At 42.8% G+C, this 23,988-nt stretch overlaps 1 protein-coding gene across 9 annotated transcripts in view; it reads right to left on the minus strand.

Moving 5' to 3' along the window:
* Nucleotides 1–23,988, minus strand: part of sgcg (sarcoglycan, gamma) — a 1,081,295-nt gene that overhangs the window by 311,438 nt on the left and 745,869 nt on the right. For all 9 annotated transcript variants that reach the window (XM_041199459.1, XM_041199458.1, XM_041199454.1 and 6 more), the window contains one exon: nt 14,905–14,977. In XM_041199459.1, the coding sequence (XP_041055393.1) occupies nt 14,905–14,977 (73 nt within the window). The remainder of the gene's footprint in view (nt 1–14,904; nt 14,978–23,988) is intronic.

Here is a 23,988-nt window from a genome sequence, read left to right on the forward strand (position 1 = left end):
AGGGCGCTCGGCTGAACCTGCCTCCTCCTGCTGTGGATACCTGTCTGTGTGGTGACCACCAGATTGTGCATCCTAGCCTGCTCTAGATCTATGTCCCATCAAGGTGTGTGTCTCTGCACTGGTGGAGGGTGTGGGTAAGCGCTGTGATGGGTCTTCCATGCTGCTTATTTCCAGCTCTTCCATGGAGAAGGAGTCCTCTTGGCTGGAGGTGAGGATATGGTTGGAGCTGAGGGATTGGCCGGCTGAGGGTGTTTGTTGCTTGGCAGAGCTCCCTGTGAACCAAAGTAGAGATAATTAGTTCATGGCAGCAGAGTCAAAAGCAGGAGATAGAAATCTCATATTTGTGTTGAGAGAGGGATAAAGTGGTCCGGGATCCTCGTGAAGGTGTTCACCGCTGACCTCACCATTGCCACAGGCATGGTCCATGTCCTCACCAGTCAACGCGATGGCACACTCCGCAAAGTGAGTCAGGGGCCTAATGTGGGCCACTTCATCTCCGGTATGGGACCTCTCCCTGCTGTTGTGAGCCAGCTTCTCCTGCATGGAAACAAATTGAGAGAGTGTGAGGGTGTGCGCGAGAGTAAATGCTTTTGTTCCTAGAGGTGTGAGATCTCTGTTGATGTGTGATGGGTTTGTGAGTGTGTGAGTGTGATAAGAAGAGTGACTTACCCTGGCAGAGTGCATGAGACCATTCATTTTCTTTTGGCACTGGGTGGCTGACTTCTTTTGCAGGGCTTTGGTGCTGACCACCACTGCCACCATGTCCCATGCTGGATTGCTTGCTCGTCTTCATCCGGAGTAGAGGTGGAGATTATCATGGTGTGAATCCATGGTGTTGAAAAGGTGTTCCAGGAACATGTCACGGAATCGGGGGTTGCAGTCTTCTTGCCTTTCAGGGCCATGTCTTCTGTGCAGCAGTCCTGGGCTGGAAGCACTGAGAGGCATGCGCCCAGCGTGATGAAGCAGCGAGGTGATGGCATGGCTTCCGAATGAGAGCCTGCCTGGCATCGAAATGATATGTTTCCCGGGAATGCATAATTAATGTGGCAGGGTTGGGATGAAAAGGCGCAAAAACCAGCCATTGCGACTGGCGGGAAAAACATCCTTTTTCCCACCCATTACCTCACTTAGTGCAAATCTGGGACGATTCCGCCCATGGATTCTCAGCAAGAGTCCAATAGGTTGTAGTGCTTGGTCTACTTTTGTCCTGGGTATACAAAGGTGATTCGTATTAGGGTCTAAATTTTGAAAGTTTCTGAAACACAGAAGGAGGTGGTTTGGAAGCTAATGAGAAAGAATGTCAAAGGTTCCAGGAAGGCACAGACAGGTTAGCAGAGTGACCAAGTAGTTGGCAAATACAAATTAATATGGATAAGTGTGTATCAAATCAATTTGGGAGGTAAACCATATAAAAGGCCAATAGAGTTTTGAGTTTTATTATAAGGTCACAAGCTATGAGTAATGAAATAATGATGAATTAATTCAAAACATTGCTTTGCTGGCATGGATTTAATGGGCCAAATGGCATCCTTCTATGCCATAAATATCTCTCTGTTTCTAAAGCTATAGTACTATCAACAATTCTGCGCACCCCATTATGGCAAGGGCATTAGGTGTGCAATGCCAATTCACCAGGATGCCAGGGATGGGATTATAGCAATTCCTACATTATATTTTTGTAATAGAAATTGTAGCTTTATCTAGCATTGTCAGAATTTAAAAGTGGTTTCTGTGACTGCTTAATGGGAGAGATTTCTGTTTTTGCCAAGGGCAGAATACATAATCTGTTTGGGTCAGACAGCAAAATACTTAGAGGTGGGTCTGCATTGTGTTTATGGGCTGGATTTTGCAGCAAGGATAACGGTGGGCTTTATAATGGGGTAAATTGGACAGCAACTTCTGGAATCTGCACATGCATTGTTAAACAATGAAATCTAAAAGTTTATGTCAGAGACATTTCCTCCACACTAATAGCAATGAAATGACTGCAGAGATGTGAACTTGCTGTATGTGGCCACTAGTCCAACAATAGAAATGAAGAAGTAATTAGGGCTGGAGCAGTCAGGAGTAGGCAAATTTTTAATAGTGTTATAATTATTAGTGAACAACCTCTCTGGCCCTGAAATTTTAACTTATAATGTCCTTCAGAAGAAAATTAAAGTTGGAGATTTTAAATAATAAGATTTTTTAAAACCCTTTTGTTTGCCTCTTTTATTTCTCTCCTTTAGTCCCATCTATATTTCCCAATCTTTATATTTCAGTATATTCTTGTTTGGAATGGTTTATTGTAGCATTGTGGCCAAGTGCATGGCATGGTCACTAACAGAGGATAGGTAAACTGTGGGACCATTCGTGAATGGGAATTGAGGTTACATTCATTGGTTAGATTTGATACCACTGACAGATACCAGAAAGTGGATGTGCTGGTTATCTTCTCCTTCCTTCCTCCACTTCAGCTAGCCACCGTAAGACTGTTGGTAAAGACAGTGTCTGCAAAATGACAAAGCTGCACAGCATGCAGGAGACCATGATGAATCTAGACATGTGCTTTGCCAAGTACTGCAGGAGCAGACTAGGCAGTGGAAACATTACTTAATCATGTCAATGATATGTTCCATTGCACTTTGTGTGGGAGCATGGTTTTCGTTATATGCATGTTGTGCATGTGTGCATAAATTGTGCTTTGGAGTCATGAGCCATGTGGGCAGCAGATAGCCCACACCAGCAAGTAGCTACCCTTTGGTTTTTCATGGTGGCTCAAACACAGATGGTACAGTGGACTGCCGCAGAATGTAGACATCAAAACTATACTCTGTGTGTGGTCATACATCAGCTGAATGTTGAGGGGGACAAATCAGTTCCCATTGTAGCACATCTCAGAGTTGACATACGGCACCTGGAAAGTAACATACCTCAATCAGTGGCACCCTTGACCATGGGGATGCCTGTAATCATTGCAGAACCATACACATGTTCTGCTCGTTTCTCTTTAGCAAGAGAGAATGAAGTGTATTAGCTGTTTTTACATTAAGAGCCTCAGTGACTTTCCTTATGCAATAGTATATGGTGAAACAGAAATGGTGCAATATCTATTTAACCATTCTTTGGAACAAGGTGTAATAGCAGATGACTGGCAGATAGCTAATGAAATTCCTATTTTAAGAAGGGGGACAGAACATGTGCAATGTATTATAGACCAGTCAGCTTAATATCAGTGGTAGGAAAAGTAATGAAATCCTTACTAAAGGAGAGAGTTGCAGAACATATAGAAATGAGACATACAATAATGAATGCAAAAACAGAAAATGCTGGAAAAACTCAGCAGGTCTAACAGCAAGTGTAGAGACAAAGACAGAGCTAACATTTTGAATCTGTATGACAGAGCTTTTAGCTCTGAAGAACAGTCATACAGACTCGAAATGTTAACTCTGTCTTTCTTTCCACAGATGCTTTTAGACCTGCTGAGTTTTTCCAGCATTTTCTGTTTTTGTTTCAGATTTCCAGCATCCACAGTATTTACAATAATGAATAGTCAGTATGGGTTTCAAAAGGGATAACCTTGCTTGGCCAACATTACTGAATTTTTTTTTTAAATAGAGAGAGCAGACAATGATAATGCAGTAAATATAATTTATCTGGATTTTCAAAAGACTTTCAATAAGGTGCCCCATAATAGACTAAAGAATAAGACTAGAGGATGTGGAGTCAGGGGACAAGAGGCAGAATGGATAGCTAGATAATTTTAAGACTGAGAGCAGAGAGTGGCGATAAAAAGTTATTTAGAGTGGCAGAAGATGGGAAGTGGTATCCCACAAGGATCAGTTCTGGGACCACTGCTGTTCACAATTTACATTAATGGTTTGGATTTGGAATCAAAAACATAATTTATAAATTTGCAGATGACAACAAACTGGGGGTTATTCAATACTGAGGATGACAGTAACAAATTACAGGAGGTAATTTATAAACTTGTGGGATAGATAAATAATCACCAAAGGACATTCAACATAGATAACTATGAGGTAGGAAGAGTATGGAGGTCACTTATTATTTGGAAGTTGTAAATCTAGTTGGGGTTGAGAAACAAAGGGTTCTCAGTACAAACACATTTACTAAAAGTTGTGCCACAGGTTAGCAAGGCCATAAAAAAAAGCATACTGAACACTAGGCTATATTTCTAGAGGGACAGATTGAAACACAGACTAAACTTAGAATACTGCATGCAGTTCTGGTCACCAAATTATAACAAGCCTATAGAAGCATTGGAGTGGGTGCAGAGAAGATTTACAAGAATGATATTAGAAATGTGGGGCCATACATATCAGGATAGAATTGATTGGCTGGGTCTCTACTCTCTTGATAAAAAAGAAAGCTGAGGAGTGACCTAATAGAGGTCTTTAGCATCATGAAAGGATTTTATAGAGTGGAAATAGAAAAAATGTTTCCTCTTGTGGGAAGAGCATAACTAGAGGTCATTAATATGATAGTCACCAAGAAATTCAATGGGGAATTGAGAAGAAACTTCTGAACCCAAAGAGTGGTGAGAATGTGGAACTCACTACCACATGGAGTGGTTGAAATGATTAGCATAGATGCATTTAAGGGGAACCTGGACAAGTGTATGAGGGAGAAAGGAATACAGGGTTACGGTTCTAGATTTAGATGAGAAAAGATGGGAAAAGGTGCAAGTGGATCATAAACACCAGCATGGAGTGATTTGGCTGAATAGCCTGTTTCTTTAAAAATTATGTAATGTAATCCTATTTAATCGTATGGATTTACTGCTCCAGCCAGCAAGACGCCAGATGCTTAAACAAGAATAGCCACAATAACAGAAACAGAGACAATGAACACACTATTCCTCACTGAGGTTTAGGCAGCACAATTGCTCCTTGAATATCCTTGGAAGATGTGGGCTCCTTCTGAGAGCCCTTCTCCTCCTCCCACTTCCAGCAGCTTTTTCTGCTCTGCATCACCTCTGCTCATTCTCCCAATCATATTGTACTCCAAATGGAGAATTCTTGAAGCCAGGATAATGTTCTTCAGCACATGGCACCCCATTTACCATGGGTCCAGGCCCTAAGTGGGCTGGAGGCAGGCCTGCTGCCAAAGAGGCAGAAATGGAGGCAGGCCAGAGTCCAGAGTGAGTAGGTTTAAAGTCCCGTCTCTGTTCCCAAAAAGCCTTGGCCTGATGCTTCTGAAGCAATTGGCAGCTCAGCTATATATAGTTGAACCTTTCAATCGCTTTAAACCACCCCCGCTACCCTACCACCTCACCATCGCCCCTCACTCATTATCCACTTTCTGCACAGAACTCCCAAGCCCTATTATAACAGTTGGTAGCTTTTGATTAGCCCATAGACCTCCCTGAATCTTCAAAGCAGCTGTGTAAACAATGTGATACATTTATAAAATGATTAGGAAGTTGGGTTGCAGCCAGGAGCACATTAAACTCCCTAAGTAAACAAACTGACTTCAGAACTGCTATCTTAACAGATGTCTCGACTGAATACACAAAAGCAATGTGAAAAGATGAAACATTTGATTTGGTTATCATGTTAGACTACCCTTTCAATAGTGCGAAATATAGTCTACCTTATTATTCATTAGATCAACTTTTATAATGAATCTAAAGGCATTTACACATTTACAATGTTGATCTTCTTCTTGATATCTAGCCAGCTGCAGAAGTAACAATCTAGCAACCAGATTGTTTACTGGGTAATTACAGACCTATCATAAGTGATCTTACTAAACATAGCTGCAACTCATGCTACATCATTGACAGATTAACTGTAAAGGAGGCAAAACCATTTTACTTACCTTCAAAAATCTTCTTGCGTCCAATCCATAGCTCATTCCTCCATGCAGCTAGTGTAAAACCCAACAGCTGCTAAGGTCCTTCTGCCTCCATGAAAATTAAAAGAGTTATCTGGAGTGGGTTTTCGATGAGCCCATGATGCTGTCAGTGACATCCTTCAAAAGAGTGGGCATGTTCTGAGGCCCAGTGCCCTCACCCTTGTGAAAATGGCTAAAGGCAGGAATGGAGGCAGAAATTCTGACTACCCCGCTCTGTGGCCATTTTTTCTCCAGTCCTGTCTTCTTTTGTTCCTGATTGGGGCAATGAAAATCAAGCCCCAAGCCTCCACTCAAAAGACTATGGACAACTGTCAACAAGGTGATCTTTGCTGCTGACCACAAAAGCATCAGAACACTGATGAAAGGTCACTGACTTGAAACGTTAACTCTGTTTTTCTCACCACAGATGCTGCCAGGCCTGCTGAGTATTTCCAGCATTTTCTGTTTTCATTTTTGAAATATTTTGTTGGGTGTGAAACATCAAAGTAAATCACTTCAAAATTAATCCTCACAACTGAAATACTATTGATCATTACAATCAAGTGTAAATGGGAAATGGTTTTGATCTAGCAATTTGACAAGTTATTAAAAGCAAATCTCACTGTAGTGTTTCTTTGCACTTGCGTGACACGCAAACAATACTTTGGTGTATTGCTAACTCTGCCCCAGTCCAGTCGAGAGGAAATGAATACATGGAAAGAATGTGGAGCTTTGTTGTGGACATGATCCTCATCATTTGTATGAAGGCAGCATCTTCCTCATTCTTCTTTACACAAAAGCTCTTTAGTTTTCATTTTTATTTATTTTTTATGTTACTGTAACAAAAAATTAAATGCTCAATTGGTACAGTCATGAATGTATTTTGAAGATAACAGCTTAATATTTCTAATACCTGTATTCAAAAAATGTAAAGTTTGCAATTTTTTACCAAAGTATTTCATACAGTGCTATTTATCTTTGTCAAGTTTGATAACATTGTGAAAAATCAAATGCTTTCACTACTTTTAAAAATTAAACACAATTAGATGTTAGTATGATTCTAATCACATCACTCTTTAGAAAAATGAAACAAAATAAAAAAAAACACACGTTTTACTAAATTACAAATTGCCTTATCTTTGCAGAACACACTTACTCCTTATTTAAATTCATATGAAATGTATACAGAATCCATTTAGCAAGCAAATAGCTGGGCTGGAATTTTCCACTCCTGTTGGCAGCGGGTGTATTTGACGGAGTGAGCAGATAATACAGTGAGAACGCCAAGAATCGGTTTTACACCATTGTGAAACCAGTTTGTGATTGTGCTGCCCTTGTCCTTCTAGATGGTAGTGGTCGTGGGTTTGGAAAGTTCTGTTGAAGGAGCCTTGGTGAATTCCTGCAATGCATCTTGTAGATGGTACACACTGCTGTGACTATGTGTCGGTGGTGGAGGGAGTGAATGTTTGTGGATGTGGTGCCAATCAAGTGGGCTGCTTTGTCCTGACGATGTCAAGCTTCTTGAGTGCTGTGGAAGCTGCACTCATCCAGGCAAATGGAGAGTATTCCATCACACTCCTGACTTGTGCCTTGTAGATGGTGGACAGGCTTTGGGAGGGGTCAGGAGGTGAGCTACTCATTGCCACAGTATTTATACGACTAGTCCATTTCGGTCTCTGGTCAATGGTAACCCCCAGGATGTTGATAGTGGGGGATTCAGTGATGGTAATGTCATTGAACGTCAAGGGGCGATGGTTAGATTCTCTCTTGTTGGAGATGGTTATTGCCTGACGTTTGTGTGGCGCGAAAATTGCTTGCCACTTGTCAGCCCAAGCTGGATATTGTCCAGGTCTTGCTGCATTTGGACATGGACTGCTTCAGTATCTGAGGAGTTGCAAATAGTGCTGAACATTGTGCAATCATCAGTGAACATCCCACCTTCTGACCTTATGTTGGAAGGAAGGTCATTGATGAAGCAGCTGAAGATGGTTGGGCCAAGGACACTACCCTGGGGAACTCCTGCAAATCTCTGTGACAACGAGTAGTCAACTACTTTAGCCACAAGGGCTTCCACTTGTTGAATATTCAGCTGGTGTGTGACCAACAAAAATGCATCCTACATGTCTGCGCACAATTCTGAGGGATTGTGCATGACTCCTACATCCTCAGCAGGCCTCAGATCCCTGACATCTTCTGGGGTCCACAGAGGCTGCAGGGTTGGCTCCTCAGGGACAAGGGCTACCCATGGAGGATGTGGCTGATGATGCCCATGCAGCAGCCTCAGACTGCAGCAGGGCGACGGTACAATGAGGGTTCGTGCTGTCATCCGGACTTTGGCAGAGCAAATAATAGGCATTTGATGCCTCCGCAGGTCCAGTGTAGCCCTGCAATATAGTCCCCAGAGGGTGTTGTGCATCATCGCCGCTTGCTGCGTGCTGCACAACTTGTTACTGCAATGGGGCATGGACCTGCCTAAGGGGGAGATTAAAGAGCTGCGTTTTTCCTCAGAAGAGGAGGACGTTGAAGGAGATGAGGGTGATGAGGCCCTCGAAGGCGAAGATGCCAGTGAAGAGGATATTGCGCTGGCCAGACGAGGCAGGCACGCTCGTGAGGCCCTAATACTCGCAAGATTCATGGTGGATGATGATGAGATGCAGTGAGGACAGTCCTGACACCGTCACCTTACATCTGTGAATGTTTGACTCCTGTGTAGCTGATGGCAGCGCACATACCCTCAGTGCTCAGGCCCATGTCATAGAGATGCAGCGGAGGCCCGAATAATCACAAGATTCCAGGAGGATGATGACGACATGCAGTGAGGACATTCTATAGATCTTCATGTTGCCTCTATGAATGTCTGACTCCTGTCTAGCTGAGGGCAGCTCGCTTGCGCTGTGAGCAGGATCAAATCATGGAGACGCAACCGTGAAACTTAAAATGCACCTGAATCTTTGGCAGCCTTCAGCACCTGACCCCTTCAGGAGCACAGCATCACAGGTCACAGATGCTGAAGAGATGGGGGCCAGTCCCACCTCAAAGGTGCTGAGAGCACACACAGAGAATGATGGAACTCTGTGACGTCTGCCCACAACATTCTGGCAGCAATGACAAGCATCGAGGTGCAGACATCACTAATGTGTCCAGTGAGTGTGAAGCCAGACCATGGCTTTAGTCTGAAGGTTACATGCTGCACAGGGAAGAAGTCCTTGAGTGAGGCACCTGCCTTTATCTTGTTCAAGAACCAAGGTTTCACATCTGAGTGACATGAACACTGCTCATCATAACCAAGAGCCATAGGCAGGGAAACATTTTTGGAAGTTTTTTTACAATAGTGAACATTAGGTACAAATGATCAACACCTGTGCCCAGGCTGTGCAACCACAATTTCTTAACCTTCCTAACCCTGCCACTATGTCTTGGTGCTTCCCTGACATCCACAGTAAAGGTGGAGGCAGCCTGCTGACTGCTACACCCTGCTGTCTGTGATGACTTTGGCAGCATCTTCTAGGGGACTGAGACTTGGAGGGCTCCGGCCTGCTTTGGGTATCCTGCTGCAGTTCAAGTGCAGCCTCCTCGGCTTATGGAGTTGGAGATGATGGGGTCACAGGAAGAGAGGATTTGGATTGGCTGGAAACTCCTGGAATCACCTGGGTGGATGGCCCCAGGGTGTGTACCTGCTGATCCTCCTCCCTGTGGGTGTCCAAGGGCTCCTGGCTGACTGCTTGAGGAGAAGAGAAAGCTGGAGTGAGATCGAGCTGCCCCGAACCCCTTTCACGTTGTCACTGCTGGAGGCCAACTATGGCATCCGCAATGGAGTTTAGCCCATGCAGCAGCACAGGACTGATTTCTTGGACCAAGGTCCTCATGGCAGCTATCATCCTGCCAGTGTTGACCTTGATTCATTGGCATGCTGACGCTATCAGCTTAGACTGGAGGTGGACATTCTCCTCCATCATCACTTGCAATCTGAGGAGTGCCCCAGACATCCCTTCCTGATGTTCCTATGATTGTCTTTGCAGCTCCAACAACTGATTGAGGACCGAGTCCAGAAGCTCATCATCTGACTTGGACTCAGCAAATTCCTTGCCTCCAGTAGTCCTCCGAGTGCCGGTGACCAAGGATGTCCCTGCCTCTGTCTGCCATGGAACAGATTGTGTGCTGTGCTCACCAGATTGTGATCCCGAGGTTGTTTCACATCTTGGTTCCACCAAGGTGCATGTTGCTGTGCTGGTGGAGGGCGTGGGTCAGCGCTGTGTCAGGTCTTTAATGGTGCTGCCCGCAGTTTCTGCAACTGAGGTGCTCTCAGTGCTGAGGTTGGTGTCAAGGTTGCCTGAGGGTGACGTGGCAGCTGTGTCTAGGAGAGAAAGTGGAGATTATTAGTGCTTGGCAGCCACATTGACCACAGAACAGTGGACTCAGAGCAGCATTGACAGAGGAATGATGTGGTACAGGATCCTCATGTGGTTGTTTGACACCGACCTCACCATCGCCACACAAATGGTCCACATCCTTTCTGGCCACCTGCAATGCACAACTCTTGAATGGCGCGACGACCTTGATGTCCAGCACTCCAACCCCGGTCTGGGACCTCTCCTGTTGATTGTGCACGATCTTGTTCTGCATAAAGACAGATGGAGAGAGTGTGAGCAAGGTGAATGCTAGGCCAAATGAGAAGGATGCCAGATGTGCATGTGTGCTGAGTGGAGCCATGGACGAGCTAAGGACGCAGTCTCCAGAGGAGACGAGGCCAGATGGAGATGTGAGGGTGTGTGTGTGAGAGTGAGTGGTGATATCCCTTGAGCTGGTATTGAGTGATATGCCAATGAATGTTTGATGAGTTTGTGAGTGAGTGAGTTGAGAATGATGAGATGGTTGACTTACCCTGGCAGCACAGAAGAGATCATTCATCTTTTTTCTGCTCTGGATGGGTGACCTCCTGTGTGCTGCATTGGCACTGATCACCTCTGCCACTGCCTCCCAAGCCAGAGTCATGAGACTATGGGCCTCCTGCAGCCAGGGCAGGGGTAGAGGACATTGTCTATAACGTCCAAAAGGCATTTTAAGGATGTGTCACTGACTCAGGGGTGTGGCTGCATGCTTCTTGGCTTTTGGGGCCATGTCTCCACTGGAGCACTCCTGGGCTGCAAGCATTGATAATTGTGCATGAGGCTGCAGTTTAAATGTGGTGCCTGGAGTGTGGAAGCGCCGAGGTAATGGCAAATCGTAGGCTGCCCACGAGCGATCCCGCATGTTTCCCATGAATGGATTATTAATGAGGAGGGATGCGCCGGGAAGGGAACAAGATGGTGCGACAATCCACCATTGTGTCCAGCGGTTAAAACATCATTTTTTATGCCCACTACCACACTTAGTACAAATCTGAGACAATTCTGCCCCTTAACTCATAGCTGGCTAAGTGAAAAAAAACAAGAATAATACAGTTGTGCAATTCACAAGTGGTAAGCACTGTAAAGTAACCTAAATACAAAATCGAAAATGTGTCTGGTGACATTTCCCTTTTTGCTTATACAAGTGACAGACAGCAACATCACCATGCTTAAGAATTTCTAAATGCAAGCTGGAGAATCCACGTAAGTAGCGTTGTTAAAAGCAAAATACTGCGGATGCTGGAAATCTGAATTAACAGAAAATACTAGAAAACTCAACAGGTCAGACAGCATCTGTGGAGAGAGAAAAACAGAGTTAATGTTCCGAGTCCATATGCATCTTCTTCAGAGCTAAAGAGAAGTAGAAATATGTTGGAATTTTTACTGTTTAAGGGGCTGGAGGGGGGTGGAGCTGATAAAGCAGCATAGAAGGTCAGCGATAGGTGGGGTCTAAGGAGAGATTGACCAAGATGTATGGACACAAGACAAAGGGAGTGTTAATGATGGTGGTAAAGAGTAAAGAAGGTGTTGATTGTGGCATAAAGGTAAGAAAGAAGAATGCGTTAATAGCAGAACAAGGGTAAGCACTCTGTAAAAGAACAACATGGCAGTGGCTCTTTTGCAGGGAGGGGGCAGTCATTGGGAAAAAAGGATTTTAAAAAGGGGATTAAAGAGGGAGGAATAAAAAAAAGGATAAAACAATGAATGAATGAATAAAAATGAAAATAAGTAAATAAAAATAAAAATAAATTTTAAAAAGTGTTTAAAAAGGAGTGAAGATAGAGGAGAGAGTTCATGGTCTGAAGTTGTTGAACTCAGTGTTAAGTCCAGAAGGCTGTAAAGTGCCTAATTGGAAGATGAGGTGCTGTTCCTCCAGTCTGCGTTGGGCTTCACTGAAACGTTGCAGCAGGCCAAGGACGGACATGTGGGCATGAGAGCAGGATGGGGTATTGAAATGGCAAGCAACAGGAAGGTTAGGGTCATGCTTGTGGGCTGAGTGAAGGTGTTCCGCAAAGCGGTCACCCAGTCTGCGTTTGGTCTCTCCAATGTAGAGGAGACCGCACTGGGAGCAGCAAATGCAGTAGACCAAATTGAAGAAGGTGCAAGTGAAGCAGTGCTTCACCTGAAAGGAGTATTTGTGCCCTTGGATGGTGAGGAGCGAGGAGGTAAAGGGGCAGGTGTTGCACTTCCTGCAATTGCATGGGAAGGTGCCATGGAAGGGGAATGAGGTATTGGGGGTGATGGAGGAGTGGACTAGGGTGACATGGAGAGAATGCTGACAGGGGGTTGAGGGGAAATGTGTTTGGTGGTGGCATCATGCTGAAGTTGGCATCCACTCCTCCATCACCCCCAACTCCTCATCCCTATTCCCACGGGACATTCCCATGCAATTGTAGGAGGTGCAACACCTGCCCCTTTATCTCCTCCCTTCTCACTGTCTAAGAACCAAAACTGTCCTTTCAGGTGAAGCTGCGCTTCACTTGCACCTCCTTCAATTTAGTCTACTGCATTCACTGCTCCCAATGCGGTCTCCTCTACATTGGAGAGACCAAACACAGGCTGGGTTATCACTTTGGGGAACACCTTCAGTATGTTCGCAAGCATGACCCAGACCTTCCTGTCGCTTGCCATTTCAACACACCACCCTGCTCTCATGCCCACATGTCCATCCTTGGCCTGCTGCAATGTTCCAGTGAAGCCCAACATAAACTGGAGGAACAGTACCTCACCTTACTTTACAGCACTTTACAGCTTTCCGGACTTAACATTGAGTTCAACAACTTCAGACGATGAACTCTCTCCTTCATCTTCACCCCTTGTTAAATCCCTTTTTAAAACTTTAATACTATTTTTCATTTACTTATTTTCATTTTTATTCATTCATTCAGTGTTTTATCCTTTTTTATCCCTCCCTTTTTAATCCACCTTCTCCCCCCACCACACCTAAAAGGGCCATCTGTCACTTGTTCCATGTTGTTCTTTCACAGAGTGCTTACCCTTGTTCTGCTATTAACACATTCTTCTTTCTTACCTTTATGCCACTATCAACACCTTCTTTATTCTTTACCACCACCATTAACACTCCCTTTGTCTTGCATCCATTACATCTTGGTCAATCTCTCCTTAGACCCACTTATTGCTGACCTTCTATCCTGCTTTACATGCTCCACCAGCAAACCCCACCACCCCCACCTCCCCCCCCGCCCACTTAAACAGTGTAAATTCCATTACATTTCTCCCTCTCTTTAGCTCTGAAGAAGAGTTACAGGTATTTGAAATGTTAACTCAGACCCACTGAGTTTTTCCAGCATTTTCTGTTTTTATTTAAGTAGCATTGTTGGTTGCCTGAGATGCAGTGCACATTCTCACCCTGTATATACTCTACTGATCTATGCCCTGTGAACGTAGCCACAGGCTGGTAAGAACCAAGGCTTCATTGAGTACTAAATGCACACAGGAGTACTGTTCAGGCTTAACAAGTACAAACACAGTTGATTGCTGCTTGTGCTGCTACGACTACCATTCCTTTTAAAGCATTCACTTTCATGGTTATCTGAAAATGAGTGGGAAGATCCACAGCCCCTGGTGATACACCTACCTAAGCAGGTTCAATGATCAACCACCAGCAGTAACCTGGAGTATTGGCTCAGTGAAATATCAAATGTCAGAATGCAGAATTTGTTTCTTATACTACTTTTATTTAAAAAAATAAAGTACTGGAAACACTCAAATTCAGGCATTTTAGATATGGAGAGAAGTGACACTTTTCAGCCATTGTTCTTCACACTGGGTTCTACAGTTTTTTAAATTTATAATTAAAACTGAATTTCTTACCTATTCTGTTACATTTGACTGATTTGTAGGCAAAGTTAATTATCAGCGAATCAAAGTTAACAAACTGTGATCAGATTGAGAAATTTCTGTTAGCACTACTGGTATAAAAAGAAAGGCTGTGCACTTAATTTCAGTTATGGAAACATACAAAACAGCACTTGCTAAAGAAATTGCAACACAATTGATTATGGTTATTCTTTAAAAGTGTTACCATTGCTTTTGAAGAGTTTACATGCATTTGAAAGTAGATAATGTTCACTGCCGTGGTATGGGATAAAGTTGTGTGTGGGACATGACGGTTAAAGGAGCACAATTTTAAAATCGAAAAATACTCAGCAAATTCTTTCTTATTCTGGGGAAAAACAGGATGCAGAGGAATATTATAACACGTTCGGTACAATGATACCAAGTGAAAGTGACAAGATGATGCATTTTGATAATGATTTACGTTTCTTATTTGCCTGAAAACAACTGAAATATTTTAAGGGCAATACCCATTTAGCTTTACTAATCATAAATTATTTTTTAAAATCTGTCTGCAAAATCTAGTTCTGAACAAAACTGAAAAATTGAGCACAATTATTTGAATACATTTAGGTTTAAAAATACATTAAAGAATATATCTTCTGCAAAATTCAAATCATCAGTTGAGCTCAAACATCTGAAAGCTATTGCTGTGACAACTGTATCAACAAACTGCATCACAGACTTTCTAAAACCACCTTCATATTTGCCATTAATGCACTGAACTTGCAATCTTACTGAAACTATGTTAAAATTGAACAAAATTGAGACCCATGGCTAAAATAAGTCAGTCTTTGTTATTTGTGGGTTTGTTTCCTACCTGAGCTGCTTGAATGGTTCAGCCCTGACAACTGGTGTCTCCACAGAATGTTCAAAGAGAGCACCTTCTGGCCCTGCAAAAGGAGAGATAAAATGAAATACAGTTCAGTTAAGGCAACAACACAATAGAGGCTCAAGATAAAATGAAGGACCAGGTTTTCACCTTAAATATAGGGGTTGCAATTGGAAATTGTCTGCCAGTTAAACTTAAAAAATAAACAAGTGTGAATTAAAGGCCTTTTTTCAACCAAAGTAATAACTGAAATGTTTATGATTCACCATAATATCAGCTCTGTAACTACTGTTTAAAACCTTTAACATGTTGGTTATTCTAAAGCTTTATCAAATGCATGATGGTATTCCCTGTTTCTTGAAGTCTTAATTCATAATAACAAACTCAAGATATTTACACGTGAAGAAGGCCATTCAGCTCATCTTATTTCATCCATCCTGCATAACCCTGCACTCACTCTTCCAGCACCTAATTGATTCATAAATGCTTTCTGGTTTTTCACTTCCACCATACTTCCCAGAATTATATTTCAAGTGTTGGTCATTATTTCGGTGAAGAAGAACCTCCAGATTTCAGTTTCTAAAGTTACTTTTTTAGTTTGATCTTAAAGAGGTGTTCCAGTTAAAATTTTTCCATACTGTTACAATCCCACCTGATGTTAATACTGGACATGTCAGATCCCAGAGTGAAAACTGGCTTGATAGATCCTAACTTCTATTTTTTTTTAGAAATCATGGAATAAATTTATTGAACACATTCACAGGAGTCTGCTGGTGAACTTTTAATAATAGATGGCCTAGGAATCATTCCCACTGTAACAATTCTGCTTACTAAGTCACTTTGTAAATTTACTTTACACGAAGGAGCTGGTTTATAAATTCCATGAATATCTCCTGTTCATAGCTGTTCCTTCATCAAACTATCTGGAATACAAATTGCATCATCAGCCACCATCAAAGACTGATTTGCTACAGTGTCTCTCAAAATTTTAATTTTAATTTGTTTACTTTGACAAAGCATCCAGAACCTCCAATAGCCTGACTCTCTTTAGCAGCAGTTGAGGAAGAATTCTCTTGATTATACTGAGCCATATCCCCCTTCCTAGTAGGTTCTGAGGGAACACATTTCACCAGTACCACTGCTTTCCCATTCCTTTTTCTGGTATCGCCTTTTCTGAGCATTCCTGATGCGTTCCTACTACAGTCAGTGATTTATCGTTTAGTTTCCAATAGTAGGCTTTGGGATGTTCTGTCTTATGGCAATAAAGGCATATTGGTGTGTTTTCACCCCTTTTCTTCTTTACACTATCATTTTTCTTGACTGGAACATTTTCTGCCTTCTCCATCAAGCTAGACTCTTTCCTGTTCCTCCAGTTTTCCTGTTGATTCCCATATGACTATTCCCTACACCTAACTGTCTGTGTGAGATATCATAGGTACCTACCAAAACTGCCTCTTCTCAGATCTTTCATGCTTGATGCTCATCTAAATAAGTATTAATAGTTACTGGAATATTGCTGAAAAAAGCGACGTCTAAACTTTGCATATTGCACTCGTCAGGACACTTGCAAGAAAACCAATACGAGGGGAAAACAACAATTTATACTCAATGTGTAGAGGGTGCTGATTGGTTGGAAAGTGGTATTGCCATGGAGAATGCACCAGTGATGGTGACTGGCAGTTAACTGGAATGGCCCCAACAAGACCCTGGACTTACAGTTCGGCTCCATTGCAGCATGCATCCCTCTGGGATATTGCAGCCTCAGCAGGCGCAAGAAATCCCAGTGCTGCTGCTGGGACCAGTGAGCAGCTGGCAATTTGATTGGCCAGCAACTCTTGGGCTAACCGCTGTCAGAGGCAGGACTTGTTCCCCAATGGAGGTTGGAGGCCCGCCTCAAGCCATTTAATGGCTAGGAGGCTGTTAAATGGCTGTGAGGTGAGCTGGCCTAGTGGGCGCAGGATCACCCCTGACATTTACGTTGGGGTACAGGGACCTTGTCTCCAGCATATTCAGCCCAATGTTTCAGGTCTGTGACCATATATCAGAACTGGGAAAGGTAAAACCAGTATTCATGGTGTGGTGTGTACAGTTTGATTTTGACTTTCTCTGACTTGTATTCTACTGCTTTGGTTATGTAGCTCAACATTTTATTGACGTTTTTCATTGCTGTTCTGCATTGACTGGACATGTTGAGCGTTGGATTTACTAAGACTTCTAGGTTTCTTCCTACTGCATTCTCTCCTATTCAAATGCGTTAAAAGGATTTTGTATTTGCTTATTTTTCCTTCCTCTGTGAGAAGCTCATCTGCCACCGTTCAGCCAACTCACATAGTTTGTTTAGTTGCAATTTCTGGGCTGTCTACTTAGACAGTATAAGGATAGCAGATTTCCTTTCAGAAAGGACAATAATGAAACAGATGGTAATTTCATGGCCGCCATTATTTATGCTAACTTTTTATTCCTGATTAATTTATGCTACATGGTGGAGTTTAAACTTGTGACTCCAGACTGTTAGTCTAGGCTGCTGGATTACTAGGCCAGTTACATATTCACTATGTTGCCATTCTCTAATATGAGAGAAATACAAATGCATAAAACAAAATTGTTGATCAAAACACAATCTGTTGAATGTGAATTTGGTTCAAACTTTCAGAGGATGAACAATCTGGAAGTTAACATTAGTTTTCCCCAAGTTTCAAAAGTACTGACACATGGTCTAAAAGGCTTCAGTTTGAAAGAGGAGTTGCCATTCTTCGGGATGTAAATTTCCAAATGGGATAAGTTGTATGTTGGGAGTGAAAGATTTGAAGAGGTGACATAGGACAGCGTAGGTTTGGAGGCATAAATTAGAAACAATGCCATCAGGTAGAAACAGAAATAGAAAGGAAGAGTCAGAGAAGAAATGAAAGAGGTCTTTGGCGAAGTTAGAAGCAGCAGCAACTGTGAACTTAAGTATGCTAATACATGGTAATGAAATGCAACCAGCATGGGCACAATTCTTTATTTTTGTTGAGTGTGGGCTCTTCATTCAGTTCACAACATTAAATGGACAATGAGTCAATTCCATTCGGATCTGATAGCAAAATAACATTTAAAGTCATACCTGCTGTAATTTTGAAAGTGGACTTTAACTTTGGGTTAATGAGATTAATGTTTCAGCATCCTTTTTGCAACTTGCTTAATTTTAGGATGGTTGTCTTGTAATTTTGGTGACAACATTTTTCAGTACTAGAAAGTGCTAGAATTAAATATTTAAATATGGGAATTCCATGAATGTCCAAGTAAAACCATCTTTGCAGACTTTGGGCTGAGTTAAGACAATAATACTATAAGACACAGGAGCAGAAGTAGGCCATTCGGCCCATCGAGTCTGCTCCACCATTCAATGAGATCATGGCTGATCTGATAATCCTCAACTCCACTTTCCTGCCTTTTCCCCATAACCCTTGATTCCCTTACTGATTAAAAATCTGTCTACCTCGCCTTGAATATACTTAATGACCCAGCCTCTACAGCCCTCTTTACAGGAGTAAAGAATTCCACAGATTCGCTACCCTCTGAGAGAAGAAATTTCTCCTTATCTCTGTCTTAAATGTGCAACCCCTTACTCTGAGATTATGCCCTCTGATCCTAGGCCCTCCCACAAGGGGAAACAACCTTTCAGCATCTACTCTGTAAAGCCCCCTAAGAATCGTATATATTTCAATAAGGTCACGTCACATTCTTCTAAACTCCAATGAGTACAGGCCCAATCTACTCAACCTACTCAACCTCTCCTCATAAGAAAATCCCTCCATACCAGGGATCAACTGAGTGAACTTTCTCTGGACTGCCTCCAATGCCAGTGTATCTTTCCTTAGATAAGGGGACCAAAATTGTATTCTAGGTGTGATCTAACTAGTGCCTTGTATTGTTTTAGCAAGACTTCCCCATTTTTATACTTCACTCCTTTTGAAGTAAAGGCCAACATTCCATTTACCTTCTCTATTAGCTGCTGAACGTTTGCTAGCTTTTTGGGATTCGTGCACGAGGACCCCCAATCCCTCTGTGCTGCTGCTTTCTGCAGTCTTTCACCATTTAAATAATATTCAGCTCCTCTATTCTTCCTGCCAAAATACATAACCTCACATTTTCCCACATTATATTCCATCTGCCAAGTTTTTGCCCACTCCCTTAACCTGTGTATACCCCTCTGTAGACTCCTTGTGTCATCTTCACCATTTGCCTTCTCACCTATTTTTGTGTCATCCGCAAACTTGGCGATAGTACATTCATTTCCTTCATCCAAGTCATTAATATATATTGTAAATAATTGTGGCCCCAGCACTGATCCCTGTGGCACTCCACTTGTTACAGGCTGCCATCCTGAAAATGCCCACCTTATCCCAGCTCTCTGCCTTCCATTAATTAGTCTACCACCTGCCACATTCCCACCATTATGGAATTTTCCTGTGGAAGGGCTCGGAGCAGGACCTGAGGCCTGCTCCCAGAGGCAGCCATCCAATTGAACTAATCACGGACCCAATTAGATCTGATTTTGCGGGCATACCAGCATTTTGCCACCAGCGGAGTAGCCACCCCCCTAACCCCGCCCCACACATGTGCCAGCTCAATGGATGCGGCCTACCACGGGGCCTGAAGCTCCATGCTCCAAAGCAGGGGCATGGCCAGGAAAGGCTGCACCTTTAGGTTAAGCAATCCACTAGAGGGATTTCCCCTCCTCTTTGAGGAGCCTAACCGCTTTGCCCCTCAGAATTTATAATTTAAATCTATGCCTCTGGGTGGCGCCTTTGTGTTAGGGCACCCTTGCGGTCCCCGACCTGTCTTAGCAGCGCCTACTTCTCCATATATTGAGATATAATTTAGAAATGGCTACACAGAGACCACAGTCTAGACAGACCACAATCCCCTAACCTTTGTGGTAAAATTCAAAACGAAAAATGGTGTTTGTTCCTTCAACCATATCACTTAAAAATTACCCACATTGCAGGGAGAAATAATGTGATTGTGGATGCTCGGTGCAGAATTTAAAACCTACATAGGAGCAACAATTCAAACTTCAATAGATCAGAACCAATAGAGTGAAAAGAAAGATTTGAGGATTGGATGAATGTATGTTAGTGCTACCTGTGTGGGTGGGGGGAGGAGGGAGAGTTGGGGTCTGTGCTCTTCCGCACATGAGCGCGAAAGAGCCCAGAAATCTCCCTGAGACATGGAGATTAAGTTTGGAATGAAAGTTTTTAATAAAGACAGATGAAACTTATTTAGACATGTCCTCTCATGTGACAGTGCCGCATGAGCTGGGACATGCTTATGAAATGTGGAAAAAATATTTACTTAATTATTAAACCTTTCATTCAACCTCATCCCTCCCGTGGATGAGCTTTCATGAAAAATGTGAAGGCCGCTTGGGCTCTTCGTCTGCCCGCCAACCTTAAGGCTGGACAGGCAGCCCTGTCAATTTGGTTAATTGCTGTATTAGTGGCCTTAACAGGCCTTTGACAGTTCGGTGTGCACGCAGCCGACTCCAGTGTGTGTCTGCCGAACGAAAGATTGGTATGATGCACGTTGACATCGGGATGCACGCCCATGTCACCACGCGTCATTTTATGCATTGGGGTGTGGGGTCCGCCCTCGCACGGTGATGAGAAAATTCTGCCCCAGGAGTTGTTGTCTACTCTGCTGCTTGCAGTAAAAGTAAAACTCAAACCAGAACACACAACACATACATTATTTCCCTTTTAGTGATGTATACAGACATATGTTCTTCCTCTTAAAGGCACACTATAACAATGATTTAATAAAGAGTTACTTTGCTGCTGACTGAGATCCATTGGAAGGATGATTCTACTTTGAGTTTCATCTCTGTGATTAACACAAAAGCAAATGTTTTCCTACATCATTGTTGTATAGCTGAAAACTAGGGGCAGAATTTTACGCCCTGCGGGCGGGTGGGTGCATGCCTGACCCAACCGGGCATAAAATCACGCGAGAAAATGATGAGTGAGCATCCCGACGTCATCGTGCACTCACAGGATATTTCGCTCGGAAGGCATGCGCAAATGTTGGAAGCGCGGCTGCTGACAATTAAGAGGGAAATTAAGCCCATGAAAGGGACAATTGTCTCTGATTTTTCTGGGCCTGTCCAACTTTATGGTTGCTGAATGGGCCAATCAGCCAGGCTGACTTTGCATTTTTCATCAAACCTCATCCAAGGGCGGGATGAAATTTCCGTTATGAAATAAAATTAAAACTAAATATCTGTGGGCAGCATTTTTATCAGCTTTATTTTCAGGTGATTGATTGTGATGCGTGGACATTCTTTTCAGATTTCAAAACCTTTATTTGCTGATTTTCTGGTGCAGCTCCCTGATGCAGCTGTCTGCCTTCTGGGAGCTTTTTTGCAGCACTCACCCGCAGTGACATCATCGCCCACCTGCTTCCTGTCCCCACCACACCAACGCTGAGCATTTCAGCGCACATTTCACCCTAACTGGCCGTTAATTGGCCAGCCAGCGTGAAATTGCGTTTGGGGGCCGATCGCGGTCGGCAGTCTGTTTCTCGACCACTCCCAGCCCCACCGATCAGGTGTGCCCGCCAAAGGTAAAATTCAGGCCTCGGAAAAGATTTCCTCTAATTGTTAGGAGTCAGTGACACTAGGATTTCCTCCATTCATGTTTTCTAGTAAAATTTGGAGCCCATTTATGACTTTGACAGGAATGGCAAAGATAGCAAATCTTCTCACAATGATCTTAGCATTGAGCAGCCAGATAATAGTTTTCTTCATGGACAGATAAGAAACTAAAATAGAACAAGATTGCAGGAGCTGTGAAGAAACAGCGCTTTAATATTCGAACAGGAAGTGTTGAGAATATTATCATGAAAAGCAGATTACAGCCGCAAATTACTTACGGGTATATTGAACTTAATAAGGAAGACGTGTGTTTTTTTTAAAGAAATACAAGCAATGGCACTGAGCACAGGATGGCTGATCATGTAAAGTGACCATTTTCTGTAAAATTCCAATGTGGATTATACTGACAGTCCTGTCCTAAGTGAGCATGGAATGTCACGTCTGAAAAGGTCTCATGGCCTCCTTCAAGCAGAAATACTTGGAAGTGAAATAGGAAAGATGCAAAAGACTGAACTTTGATCTCCTGTGGTTGTGGTGATAAAAGACTGATTTGCACATCTCAGCAATCACCCAAAAATACATCTCTGATTAATTTACATCTCAGAATGTGTAAATAGTTCTGATATGAATGCAAGATGACTATTTCCTCTCCAGCAATGCACAAGAAAAAATGGGTTAAAAAGCTAGCTGCAGAGCAGTGCAGTGTGTTCTGGTGTACTGTGAGAGTGACATCACAAGAAGACCAACTAGTCACCTCTGCAGATGCAGGTGAACTCTCTCTCTCTCTGTGTTGCTGGAGGCAAGGCTCAGCAGAAGCCACAATCAAAAGGAAATAGGGCAGTGTCTTCAGCTACCCTGCAGAACCAAGAGTCTCCAAACCAACTGTGAAACTACCAAAGTCAGTTCTACCAGGACCACCCAACTTAACAGCCATAACATACTGCCATCTATGCCTCAAGGACAAGCCAAAGACAAATTTGCATGTTTTGTTTTAACTTTCATTTGGATTCTTAACTTCTCATTTCTGATCTGTGTGTATTTGTGTTGCATTTTTATTATTTTTCTCAGGTTTTAGTAACTAATAAAATAACTCTTTCTTTGACTCAAGAAAGCCCAGTTAAATTGGCTTCTTCTAAGAAAGAAACATATTTGGACTGGGAAAAGATATTCATGGGGGGAAGGGATCCCTTTTAAATTAACCTAATTGTGTTCAACCGAGGGGGTTGAATTAAGAAGGCAACCAGCTCATTTCTCCTCACCCAGGGGCATAACAAAATTGGGGTCCCTTTCGGGAAGTTAACAAATTGGAACACCCTGCCGGGGGACTGGTCAGAGCAAATTGGGGGCTCGGTCCCAGAATTTTTCCCACAGACAAAACAAAAGAATTAGAGTGGGGAAAGTAATTATTCCTTTGAAACCAATTTTAGAAAAGGCAAAATGGTTTTCTTGACTCTGCCCTACGAAAGTGTAAACATATCCACTAGTGTTTTTAATGGATGGAAGAGGCATTAGTTATGAAAATTTAACAGTTATGTCCCTTGAAGATTTAAAAGAGCTACCGAGGCACTTAGGATTAGAATTTCGCCTGAAAGCCTGAAAACCCAAATTTTAAAGGGGGTGGCTAATGGTCTATGGGTGGAAATTGAGGATGATGAACTGGATAGAGTAATGGTGGAGAGATTAAAATTAGAGTAGTGGAAATTAGAATTTCAAGAAAAACAAAAGGAAAGAGTAAGGGAGAGAGAGAAAGAGGAAAGGGAAAGGGAAAGAGAGAAAGAGGAAAGACAAGAAAGGGCACAGAGAGTAGAGGGAGAATTTCAGGACAGAGAGAGGAAAAGGGAGTTTAAGCTAAAACAGCTCGAGCTGAGGGTCAGGGATCCTACTATGTCCTTGAAGACACCACTAGATTAGACATAAGGGCTGAGGCAATCTGGTTTGCTCATTTAATCCCTAAACCTGATGAAGCAGAGGTGGAAGCTTCTTTATCTCTTTCGAGTGGTTAGCACAGCAGTGAATGTGGGCAGTCAAACACTGGTCCCTATTACTGCAAATTAAGCTTTCAGGAAAAGCTCATGAGCATAGCAGGGAGACTTTATTTTAAAGACCGTGGAAAGCAGGGAGGCTTTACTTTTCAGAAAATCGCAGAGAATGAGGAAACTTCATTTTAAAGAGAGCGTGGAGTGTGGAGAGACTTCATTTAAAAAAGAATGTGGACAGCAAGGAGATTTTATTTAAAAGAGAGTGGGGAGACTTCATTTGAAAAAGAGCGGGAGACTTCATTTTAATAAGAGCAGGAAGAGTTCATTTAAAAAAGAGCGAGGAGAGTTCAGTGAGGCCAGTGGCAGAGTGATGTTATGAACCACAATGTGATGCGAGTGCAGGGAAAGCAGCTGATTGGTGAGTAGGATTTGTGAGTATTTCAAGTCTTTAAAGCAAAA

Source organism: Carcharodon carcharias, chromosome 11 (genome assembly GCF_017639515.1).
Source record: "Carcharodon carcharias isolate sCarCar2 chromosome 11, sCarCar2.pri, whole genome shotgun sequence".
NCBI lineage: Eukaryota > Metazoa > Chordata > Chondrichthyes > Lamniformes > Lamnidae > Carcharodon > Carcharodon carcharias.